Raw genomic sequence first — 12,755 nt, 5'->3', positions numbered from 1 at the left:
ACCAGATTTCTACCCTAACTTAGAAAAATAATAGATTAATATGATTCTTTATTTACTGTTATACATACATTTTCAGACTAATATGTTCATAACAATGTACGACTTATACAAATGTAAGAACATATTAAGAAAATGTTTCACTGAAAGAAGGTATAGCACAAGTCACCATCAGGAGGATATGGTGGGACTCAAACCCACTACCTTCACACTGCAGAGCGTCTGGCCAGGATGGCGCCAAACATTTATCTAACAAATTGAAAAAGGATTTACCGTTGTTGCACTTTACTTACGTCACACTAGAGTTCCACAATGGGCTATTGGCGACGGTCTGGGAAACATCCCTGAGGATGATTCAAAGATATGCCAACGCAATTTTGATCCGACGACCTGCGCGAGAAGTTGAGCACTTTATAGTAGAACAGTCCACTGAAAATGAGGAAAGAAGTAAAAATGAAGGAAACTAATAGGTAAGGCTTACTCAATCGAGAGGTATTGTCATGTCGGCAAACACTCTAAGATATGGAAGTAGCGTATTTATTTCACGTTATACCCTTGGATGTATCTGTGTCGTCTGTTGCTTCAATTTTGGAAGGGCGCCTACCAGTATTAATAAACACAAATAACAGATTTGTGAGTTAAACAAGCAACAAATACATCCAGACTACGATGAAAATGGAACCTTTAATCTTCATCGCATTTCGCAGAAAAAACACACTGGGCAATAGATATCCTAAATATCCAAGCATTGAATCAATTTTCAGGATGTCCGAGAAACTAGAGTCGCAAACAACAATAAAGTAGGACACTAGTTCGTTGTGTGTGTGTCCTAAAGTCACTGAAGAATCTCAAATTTTACCATTACGTCGCTCAAAAAAGCTTAACGTCAGTGGTGTTTCTGAATAATGCATAAGTTGCCTCTTGTAAAATATGCTTTACTTGTTTCATTATCTATACAAAACCCCTTTGTTTTATTTTATAGTTGGGTTTTGTGAAGTGTTTATCAATTTTTATGTAACGAGCCTTACAATTAGTGACTCCACAACACTGACCTATACCACTATGGTGCTCGGGCCTCCCACTAGGTTATTTTTTCCAATGGCAGGTGCTGAACTTCTACTTTCTTCACCTGAAAAGATACCGGAAGTGTTGCTCATCTATCGTTACCCAGTGGGCACCTGTGAACCTTAGTCACGGAGGCGAGCAGCACCACGACACACTGCCACAGATACCCGTTCATAGGGTGGGCCACATTCACACATCACACACACTAGAGGACAACACATAGATATAATCATCCATGCCCAGAGCGGGATTCGAACCCGCAGTCATTTACTTCGCAGTCAGGCACACAAACCGCTCGGCCACCAGTCCGGACCTCCCACCCAGTAGGCAAGTAGGTTCTTTATTTACATCGCACTAGAGTTGCATAATGGGCAATGGGTGATGGGCTGAGAAACATCCCTGAGGATGATCCGAAGACCTGCCATCTCAATTTTGATCCTCTGTAGAAAGGATGGATCCCCCGCTTTGGCAGCCAGACGATCTGAGAGCAAAGTCGAGCACTTTACGGTAGAACTATTGAATACGAACCAATACAGCACAATCGGTCCCATCGCACTCACCCATACACTGACCGCAGTCAGTGATGCTTTACTTCGGTGATCTGCTGGGAACCGTGCCTTAACGATCAGTCAGCTGCGGGACCTCATGTTCGCTGGTTCGTATTTCGAGTCCCAGAGATGACTCGTCAATACGAATTCCGCACCTATCTCGCACCGACCACACAACGCAAATGCGGATTAGTTCCATCAAAATCCTCCACGAAGGCAAATTTCGCGCAATACTTGATCCAGGAGTTTCCTAGTCTGTCTTCTGGATTAGGTTCAAAATTAAAAGGCTACGGTATGAGCATTGATAGTCGTAAGCCCAGAATTAGGTCGGCTGTTGAACGACAGTTATAAAAAAACTAATAAGCTGAAAGTAAAAAATATTCAAGATCATTACGAAGATACGTATTTCTGCCAAGAAGTTTAAGCAGGGAACCAAACCGGCTACCTCCATGCCGTCATATGCTCCACAGAAAAGAAGTACCCCTCAGCCACATAGTCCCACTACTTAGTTTCTTACTCAATTATTGATATTTTCATAGGCGGTAGTATGCTATTCGTTAGTAAGCACAGTTGTTGTGTTATCTGTCCCTTAATTTGACAAAGGTTTATAAGCCTAGACTGGAGCACACCAGCCTGCAAATATATATAATATTCCAGTAAACAACTTTATTTACTAAATAAGGTATTTGAACATCTAGTTAAAATTATAAGACATAAACTTGCAAGATGAAGAAACACTGGAAAATGCAATTTGATGTGGCTGGAAGCACAGATAAAATAGACTGCTTTGATTTTGAAATGATTATCGATAACGTATCGAAACTCGATGCTGCAAATAGCCCACCTTTTACAACGACTCGAGTTTGCAAAACAACTTGGCAAGTTCTCGTAGAAGTAGAAACGGTAGCCAAAAAAATGAGAGTTGGTTTGAAAAGAACAGATTCTAGCATCTGTGACATCAAAGCCACCATGTTTTTTGAGATTCAAAATGACAGAAAGGAAATATATTGGCGAGATTCGTTAGAACAGGTCTACAATTCTAAATGCACGAAATATTGCTACGGCGACTACTTAGACATGCCCAATTGTCAACACAGTGTACCTGGAATAAACGGCGGCAGGCCATTTAAGTTGTCGACCGACAAAATCATAATGAAAGGTAATGTTCTAGTAAAAGCAAAGGTCAGCATCAGTGTTAAAAAGCAGCCCCATGTACTTCTAAACGAATGCCTAGATGATTTAAAATGTGATTACAAGAATTTATATTACAATCCCAAGTTTTACGATATTGAGTTTCGTTTCGCTAATGGAAAACTGCTTGCCCATAAGAACATACTTATTTCAAGATCGAGTGTTTTTGAAAAAACCTTTGAGCAAAATTACATCCAGAATGTTATCGACGTTGCTAACGTCGACAAATCAGTGTTTGATATCTTTTTGCTTTTCCTTTACTCTGGCGACGTCGAAATTAAGAATACAGATCTCATCATGCCACTCTATGAGCTAGCATACAAATACGAAGTGCATAAACTTTCCAAGATTTGTTCAACTCTTTTGGCGTCGGACATTAAAGTGAAAACAGCGACTCGTATCTTGGAAATGGCAAATACACATGAGGACACCGATTTGGAAGAAGCAGTTATCGGTTTCGTGTGCAAAAATTTTCCAGAAGTATCTCAAACTGATGACTGGAACGCACTTTTAAGTTCTAATCCTTGTTTTGCTTCCATGGTTTTAAAAAAAGTTTCACAGAGTCTGGGAAAATGTAAATCAGAACCAATCGTAATAGTTGTCTAAAAATGTTGGTTAATATTATAATATTGTTTGGTTGTTGTTTGTCGCTTGTAATATTTTTGCCTTTTTACTAAATTTTGTGATATTTAAGAATTTTATAATAAAGATGCATCATAGCTCTTATATTTTGCACACGTTAGAGATAGCTCTTTGATTTGGCTCCAATTAGTGAATTTTAGGAATGTTAACTTCCAGTTTTGATTTCACTGTTTCAAGAAATGTCTTGAAAGCTGTAAATAAAACTCGATTACAACTATAAGTTAAAACATGTTTCATAAAGTTTTTATTAGTGCTAAATTTTATGAGAATAAGAACGCTGGAGATATATTATAGCTATTATATATAGCACGTATAGCTGATATTAGTAACAGTTCTTGAATTTAGCTCATATTAGAGAATGCAACAAAGTCCTAAATTCTTATCTTAATTCTACTGCTTCGATTTTACAAGGAATTTCAAAGATGTAAATAAGACTCGATTACAGCCATAAGTTAGCACAGTATTTATAAAATCCTTTTTTAAACAACGTGCTTATTTTTAGCACTTACAGCTCATACTAGTGACAGTTCTTTGATTCAGCTCATATTAGTGAATGCAGCAAATTCTTAAATTCTAATCTTAATTCTACTGCATCGATTTCAAAAAGAATTTTATAGAGTCTACTAAGAAGTAAATAAGACTCGATTACAGCTATAAGTTAGTACATTGTTTATAAAATCCACATTGTTTATAAAATCTTTGTTTTTTAAACAACATGCATATCTTGTAGCACTTACAACTCATATTAGTGACAGTTTATTTTATTTCGCTCATATTATGCTACAAATACAGTAAGTTCTTAAATTCTAATCGTAATTCTACTGCTTCGATTTTAAAAAGAATTTTAAAGAGTCTACGAAGATGTAAATAAGACTCGATTACAGCTGTAAGTTAGCACGTTGTTTATAACATGTTTGGTTTTACTAACTTTGTAAGATTCATTAAATTTATAATATATATCTACAACTTTTATTTTTAGTTCTAATTTTAGAAGATTTTTTTATTACACTTATGCTACTGAATGAAAAAAATTTTTAAGCTAAAATCTTTCGATTGCTTTAAGTAAGTTTAAATAGGAATTCAACAAGTCCACAGCTATAAAGCTGAAGCATGTTTAATTATAATTTTTACTCTTCATTTTATAATTTTGTTCATAATAAATTTGGTGATAGAAATAGTTTATTATAATAATGATAATTTATGAGTACATAATGTAGCGTATATGTTATGTTTATGATTTATTAGCTTTAAGTACAAACGGGCAGCTCGTATCCTCTTTTTCAAAGACGCTTAAATTTTCATGAAATTTGATTTTATCTAAGAGATCAAATTTTTTAAATTATTATAATACCACCTTGGGTAGTATTTTTATTTTTTAGTTTTGTGAGAACAGCTGTCATTTATGAAATAAAATTTCATCGGTACTTCTGCAGGAGCACACAAAAAGCACAATATTATTATTGACACCATGGTTATAGATGTTTACAGTAATATTTTTAGTTACAAATTTTGTAGAAAATCCCTAATTTAACAAATAAAATTTAATCGATCCTTTAGGGGGACCGTAAAAAACTTTATATTATTGACACCCTTGATTTTGATTGTGATAAGTATTATGATAAAAGTTAGAATAGGTAACTGATATAAATACTGCGATAAAAGAGTTTCACAGTAAGAGTTTTTATTAATTTTGTGAGAAAAGCAGAAATTGAAGCAAAATGTTTAGGGTATTTCTGAAGATTTGTTAAAAAGCATATTATTACTGACACTAGTAATTTAGTTTATTTGTGGTAAATACTTGGGTAAAAGGTAAAACAGATAAATGATATAGGTACTGAGGCATTAAAGTTTTACCCTTATATTGTAATTTGCTAATTTTGTGAGAAAACAGTAACATAAACAAAATTTATTCGTTACTTCTGGAAAACCGTTAAAAAACACTATTTCATAAATGACACCAGTTATTTTTTATATATATATATATATATATATATATATATATATAACCTCAAATGTTGCACGTCAATAACTTCTCTAAAAAATAGTCTGTTGTTTTGCATACAATACAATGCACTGTTATGGGAGTTCATTTTATCTTTAGATTTTTTAAAATCTGTATAAAAGTTTTGTCGAAAATCGATATTTCATCATTTTATGAATTAATAGATTTTTTTTTTTTAAATTAAACTTTCTTATAAAACAAAAAAATCTTCAAAAAATGTAACATTACTGCTATAAATACTTCGTTGAAAACTTGCTTCATATTAAGTGTTTAAAAAATTTTCGCGTGGGGACATCTGGAATAATGCTGTTTTACAAGACAACTTAAGACATTTAAAATTTACCACAGTCTTGCTACTTTCTCCTGTAGCTATCTATCTTTATAATAAATATACAATAAAAATTTACGGTATCGTTGCAGCTATCATCTGCACCAAATTTACTCTAAAATGCGTTGCCGCTATATAAGAGTATATTTGGAACCAATTGAAACTGCACCGATTATCATGATGTAATGCTCATTATCAAAATCATGTATCATTGGTGCTGCAATAGCATGGCGACTTTTTACCATGGCCCAGAACGAAATATTTCCACTTCTCCATTTATTTTGCTTTCAGTACGTAACCTTTTTTTTTTTTAAATTTCAGTAACCATCAATTTTGAGTAACGATGGCTCAGGGGATAGAGCATTCTCCTTCCAATGAGGTGATGCTGGTTCGAATCCCAGCGATGGCTGGTTGATACGAATTCCGCAACCGGGCTTGCACCGACCATGGTGCTGACGTGAAATATCCTCAGTGGTAGACGGATCATGGGTTGAAGTCCCCTTGCAGTCAGGCTTACCACGGGAGGTTCTCGTGGTCTTCCATTCCAAGAAACGCAAATGCGAGTTAGCATCTTCAAAAAGTCCTCCACGAAGACAACTTTCGCCCAATATTTGATCCAGGAGTTCCCTTGTCTTCTGGATTGAGTTTAGAATTACAAGGCTACGGCTTTGAACATAAAGACCCAAAAATTTTGTCAGCTGTTCAACAACGGTTATAAGCATCGATTTTAAATTATTGAGTTTTATAAAAACACGTTTGAAAAGCATAACGAAAATAATCACAATGGTTTCAAAAAACCTTAGGAATATTAATTTGGTGATGTAGTTGGCTTATGCTACCACTATTACGTTAATCAGTCAGATTACCCTACATAACAAATTAAATATAATTAAGTAAAACAGAACTAGCAAATAACATCTTTTTTGATTAAAGATATAACATAGCAAACATAACTGACGATATCTTTAAAATATTTGAAAAACTAAATCGTCTATAGCTTATTTTAAAACACCGTCTTCCCCGCTAAGTCAATGAGAAAATTCTATTTTTTAAATGTCTATGAATTTAAAATATAAGTTGTACATATAACTTAGATATTGTATTTACATAGTATATTAACATTTAAAAATAACATATTAATGTAAAATTTACCCGTTTTCAAATAGCATTTTACGTAACATATAATTAACAAACATGTAACATAAATAACAAACAGTTGTACGCGATATTAAGCTTTTCCCATTTTTTATTTAAATGCAAAGCTCCTCAATTCATTTAAATATTTTGAAAATTTTACTACCGATTTAAACTTTTAATTTAATAAAACCTATTTAGTTCATTCTTGGTTAAACACGTCAATCGGAGCCGTGATGGCTCAGGGGATAGAGCGTTCGCCTTCCAATGAGGCGAACCGGGTTCGAATCCCAGTCGATACGAATTCCGCATCCGGCTTGCACTGACCACAGTGCTGACATGAAATATCCTCACTGGTAGACGGATCATGAGTTAGAACCCCATTGCCACCGGGCTAATTGTAGGAGGTTCTCGCGGTCTTCCTCTCCATGTAACGCAAATAAGGGTTAGCTCCACCAAAAAGTCCCCCACTAAGGCAAATTTCTTCCAAAACTCAATCCAGGAGTTCCCTTGTCTTCTAGATTCGGTTCAAAATTACAAGGCTACGGAGTTGAACATTATCAGCCGTAAACCTTTAAATTAGGGTCGGCTGTTCAACGTCGGTTTTAAAATTATAAAAAAATTATAAAATAAAATATAAAACACGCCAACGGTGTTATTTTTATTCTTATTTTTGGCGTTTTTCACAAGGCGTGAAGAATACTTTTGAAATTTCTTCAGTTCAAAAAAAAAGGAATTTTTAGATTTATCTCTAATTTACAAACAGGTTTACATCTGATAAATTTATAAATATAATTACCTAAAATTTTGATGGATTTCTCGAAATTCAGATAAATTTCTCAAAACGGAAATTTCTTAACTTCTCCCTTTAAATCATTTCAAATCAGATTTCGACTCAATATAACATTTATAAATTATTCTATTAAAATCGTCCTGCGCCGGGAACTTTACATCACAATTATTATTATTTATGAGCAAATAATTTCAAATTCTAATTTGATTCATCTCTGCTTGCATTTTCGGTCTAGCATTCGCAGATCAATATTTAACACCATTTGCAATGAGCGCAACGGAGAATATAACGCGCTGATATAAGCTGATCCGTCCGGAACGCAGCTGAAATCCGTCGCCGCAGAATTCAGTCCTTTGAATGTTTCACGGATTTATCCGATCATGCTCGAATCTGCCAATGTAAAATATGTTTGATCGTCAAGTTTGAGATTTTGGCGGAGAAATCTAAGATTATTCTATCCGAGCTGACAGCGATAAAAGGTTGATTTGAGCTTCAAATTTTGATGCATTGTGTACAGAAGCATTATTGTAATTGCAGTGGTAGTACTTCTGAGCAATAATGCACGCTTCTCTAACTGGTTTCGCAAGATTATGTTTACGTAGAGCTGCAATAACTAATTGCATTTTACCGTGAAATTTCTAGTTAGAGTTTGGATTTTCCGAATCAGTCTAGTTTCCAGGGTTTAAATGTTAAATAGTTTCTGTATGCAATAGCGCTTGTTTTAGAATTTATGGTATTTTAAAGTATAACTTGCCAAACATTTTTAATAATAATCCAAAAGTTACTCTAACTTAACGTTCAAGAACAATATAACTTTCTAGCACTTTACAGATACATGAACTTAATTGTAAAAATGATCAAAGTACTGCTAAATTTAAGCTCTATTTTTAAGCCTAAATATTCCTTTTTTTTTCAATTTTATATATATTCCCTTAAACAATAATGTGTCGGTGCTAATCTAACTTTTCAGTAGTATGCATAGACATGGATTCATATGTAAAAAATATCGAAGGGTGACGAATTATAAGCCCTAATTTTAAGCCTAAATATTTTTATTGAATGCTATAAATAGTTCATTAGAATATCGGTAACAACATAACTTTCTAATAGTTTACATATCCATGGAATTAAGTGTTAAAATGATCAAAGCACGGCGAAATTTAAATCTACTTTTAACTCTATAAATAGTTCATTAAAATATCTGCAATAAAATAACTTTCTAGTAGTTTACATGTACATCGATTTAAGTTCAAAGATTATTAATGAGCTACGAAATTTAAGTCCTATTTTTTTGCCCCTAAATATATTTAACTCTATGAATCATCGATTAAACTGTATAATTTCAGTAATAATATACCTTTCAAGTAGTTTACATATGCAAGTAGTTCACATATATTTAAAGTAAAAATTATCAAAGAACTACGAAGTGTAAACCCTACATTTAGGCTTTAATATTTTTATTTAATGCTTTAAATAGTTCATTAAACAATGGAAGATTAATTGTAATGATTCAGGTGATTGCACACTAGAGGGACAGCCAAAAATTGCAATTTTATATACATACTTTTTATAAATATGAATAAAATTATATCTATCCACATTTGGTACTAAGATATTTTAGGCCTAGTCACTTATTTGCAAATATTTTTTTTAAAAAAAATACATTAAAGAATTCCATGCGTCACGTACGAAACGAAACGTGTGAAATGAGCCATAATTAGTAAAATGAAATTAAATGCTTGTGTTTTAAATGGACATAATAAACAATGCGTTTGAAAACATGGCTAATACTTCTTGCTGAGAGTGGAGGATCTCGAGTTCGATTCTGGATTCGGTCAAAGTTTAATCTGTGATATCTTCCTGCAGGTGTGATGGACTCGTTAAAAGCGGATGTTAAGAAAATTTCGCTGTTTCACGCATCACCCCGCATACTTCCATATGTGAGTTTTAAAAGCCTTATTGGCACTCAATGGGCTGTCGCCCCACTGAGTGTAGTAGTTTAATATATTTATATTTCCGACGCTCCAATAAGAAACAAACAAATATTTTTGGTACTTTTTAATAAGCAGTCTAAGAGTAAAGAAAAAAAATCTGCTAAATTATGGGAATTATATTTGTGCTAAAATATAAAATCCAAAAAAAGTCGTTTGGAAAAAAACAAATTCCTTCATATTCGAAACTTTATTAATTGATTTTGTAAATTAAGGAAATTTCAGTGATTAATTACTATTTATTTCAGATATAAATAACAGCAAATAAGTGCAAATGTGAAAAATTATTGTTTTGAAATGAGCTGTGTTTGAAAGATTTTGCTTTTAACGAAGACAAAGACAACCGATACCTCATGCTGTATTTCACAACCATAAATTTTTAAAATGCTAAATATAATATTTCTCACTTATTTTGACCTAAATAAATACAAAATAATAAAAACTGTATAAAAAGCATATTTTATAAAAGTATACTTGAAAGGCTTAGAGTATGGAAAATTAGAGAAACAAGTTTAAATAATACGCCGTAAAAATGTTCGAAATCCTATTCCGCGGGGAATCAACTCTTGCATCAAAAGAAGTGTGTTGTTCTTGCTGACACTTTTATACGTATTACTTACGAAATACGTCGACAATGTAAAATACTCTTTTTTTTATCGAAAGACTTAACACAGAAACAATGAAGAAAAATTTTCAAAGAAGATTAAACACAGATTCAAATACATTTCAATCGAAGAGAAACTTTAAAAGAGTTTCGAGCAAACTATTTGAAACGTTCCTCGCGATCTCTAATGTATTCTCTAAAAGCATTTGATTCCATAATTCTCAAAAAAAGAGATCTCGCTTTTCAGCCTGATGCAAACCATTAAGACATAATGGACATTTTATTTTAAATCTCGAGATTATCATTAATGATAATGCATTAAAATATAGGCTATGTTGGACGTTGAAAATATGCAGATTATTTCCATTAAAGCGTGCTGCTGAGGAAAAAAAATAAATCAAACTATAATTATGTTTCTCAAAAGTATTAATAGAATTTTTGGGTGAAAGTAGAAAATGAACAGAATACGAGTTTTATCACAGCGTACATGAAAGAATCGGTGATTAATCTTCTATTTTAATAGTTTTACTTAAGTAGGGAACATTAAAAGTGGGGAATTTAAATTGATAATTGCATTATTTATAAGAAATTCGGCATGCACCATATTTAGAGAGTAAAACTCTCCATATTTAGAGAGTAAAGAGTTCTTATCGTGATCGTCACATTACTTAATTGAGAATACAATTATCATTCGAAATAGATATCAATACTTTTCTGAATTATTACGAAAATATTAATGTTCATTGCAGATAACTATTATTTATTGAAGTTAAGAAAGTTATTTATTAAATATTTTTATTTATTCACTTTGAATAATTGAGAATATAATTATCATTCAAAATTGATATCTATACTGTTATTACGGAAATGTTTAAAAAAATCATTGATGATAACAATTGTTTACTGTCATTAAGAAATTTAATTATTATATATTTTTATTATTTATAGTTGTTAGTTAAACGTTATTGAAATTGTAACTTATTGTAATTAATTTGGTATGATTGGTTTTTAGAAAGGAAACCATTTTTTTAAGAAAAATATTATATTGATAATCACATTGCTTAATACAGCATATAATTTATTTATTAAATATTTTTATTTGTTATCGTTAGTAAAACGTCATTGACATGATAGATTATTGTTATTAATCTGGTATGTTTGGTTTATAAGAAGTAAAACTCTTTAAAAAAGTTTTAATCGTGATAATCACTTTCTTATTAGAGAATATGATGATCAAAATAGATATTAATAATATTCTTAATTATTTCAAAAACACTAATGTACATTTAAGATAATTATTATTTATTCTCATTAGGAATGTTAATTATATATTTTTATTACATTTTTTTTTTATTATTTATTGTTGTTTGTTAAGCGTTATCGAAATTGTTAATTATTTTTATGAATCTGGAATATTTGGTTTTCAGGAAGTAAAACACTTTTTAAAAAATTCTAATCGTGATAATCACTTTCTTAACTAAGAATATAATTATCATTCAAAATAGATATCAATACTATTCTTAATTATTAGCACTATCTCAAATTAACTCATTAGGAATGTTATTTATTAAATATTTTTATTATTTATTGTTGTTAGTCAAACGTTACTGAAATCGTTAATTATTGTTATTAATCTGGTATGTTAGGTTTTTAGGAAGTAAAACTATTTTTTAAAAAAAATTCTTATCCTGATAATCACATTAGTTAATTGACAATATAATTATTATTCAAAATTGATATCTATACTATTCTTAATTATTACTGAAATAATTAAAAGTGCATTGACGTTAACTATTCCTTACTGTCATTAGGAAATTTAATTATCATACATTTTTATTATTTATAGTTGTTAATTAAACGTTATTGAAGTTGTTAATTATTGTAATTAATTAGGTATGATTTGTTTTTAGAAAGTAAACCTTTTTTTAAAAATTCTTATATTGATAATCACAGTACTTAATTGAGAATATAATTAACATTCAAAGTAGATATCAATACAATTCATAATTATTATGAAGATACTAATGTGATAAGATAACTATATTATTTATTGTCATTAGAAAAGTTATTTATTACACATTTTCATTATTGTTGTTAGTTATAACTTATTGAAATAATAGATTACTGTTATTAACCCAGTATATTCTATTTTTAGATAGTTGAACTATGTTTAAAAATACTTACCGTGATAATCACATTACTTAATTAAGAATATAATTATCAGTCAAAGTAGATATCAATACTATTCTTAATTATTGCGAAAATGCTTAAGTATGCATTGAAGATAACTATTATTTATTGTAATTAGAAATGTTATTTCTTATGCGCTTCTATTATTTATTGTGGTTAGTTGAACATTACTGTAACTATGAATTATTTTTATTAATCTGAAATAATCAGTTTTTTGAGTGTAAAAGTCAGTTTTTTGAGTGTTGTTTTTTAAAGTACCCTTACTATAAT

At 31.1% G+C, this 12,755-nt stretch overlaps 1 protein-coding gene across 1 annotated transcript; it reads left to right on the top strand.

The window, feature by feature from the left end:
• Positions 1-2,336: 2,336 nt before the first annotated feature.
• On the top strand, positions 2,337-3,407 carry LOC107439795 (TD and POZ domain-containing protein 2). The gene has a single exon (XM_016052499.3). The coding sequence runs from the start codon at positions 2,337-2,339 to the stop codon at positions 3,405-3,407; it is 1,071 nt and encodes a 356-aa protein (XP_015907985.3).
• Positions 3,408-12,755: the final 9,348 nt, after the last annotated feature.

The sequence above is a fragment of the Parasteatoda tepidariorum genome, chromosome 3, assembly GCF_982258835.1.
Source record: "Parasteatoda tepidariorum strain Cologne lab strain chromosome 3, Ptep-v5.0, whole genome shotgun sequence".
Lineage (NCBI taxonomy): Eukaryota > Metazoa > Arthropoda > Arachnida > Araneae > Theridiidae > Parasteatoda > Parasteatoda tepidariorum.
The sequence above is the reverse complement of the archived record's forward strand: the minus strand, read 5'-3'. Positions and strand labels throughout refer to the sequence as shown.

Bases quoted from the DNA above. Each gene is read 5' to 3' on its own strand.
- LOC107439795 (XM_016052499.3), top strand. From the start codon at position 2,337: ATGAAGAAACACTGGAAAATGCAATTTGATGTGGCTGGAAGCACAGAT.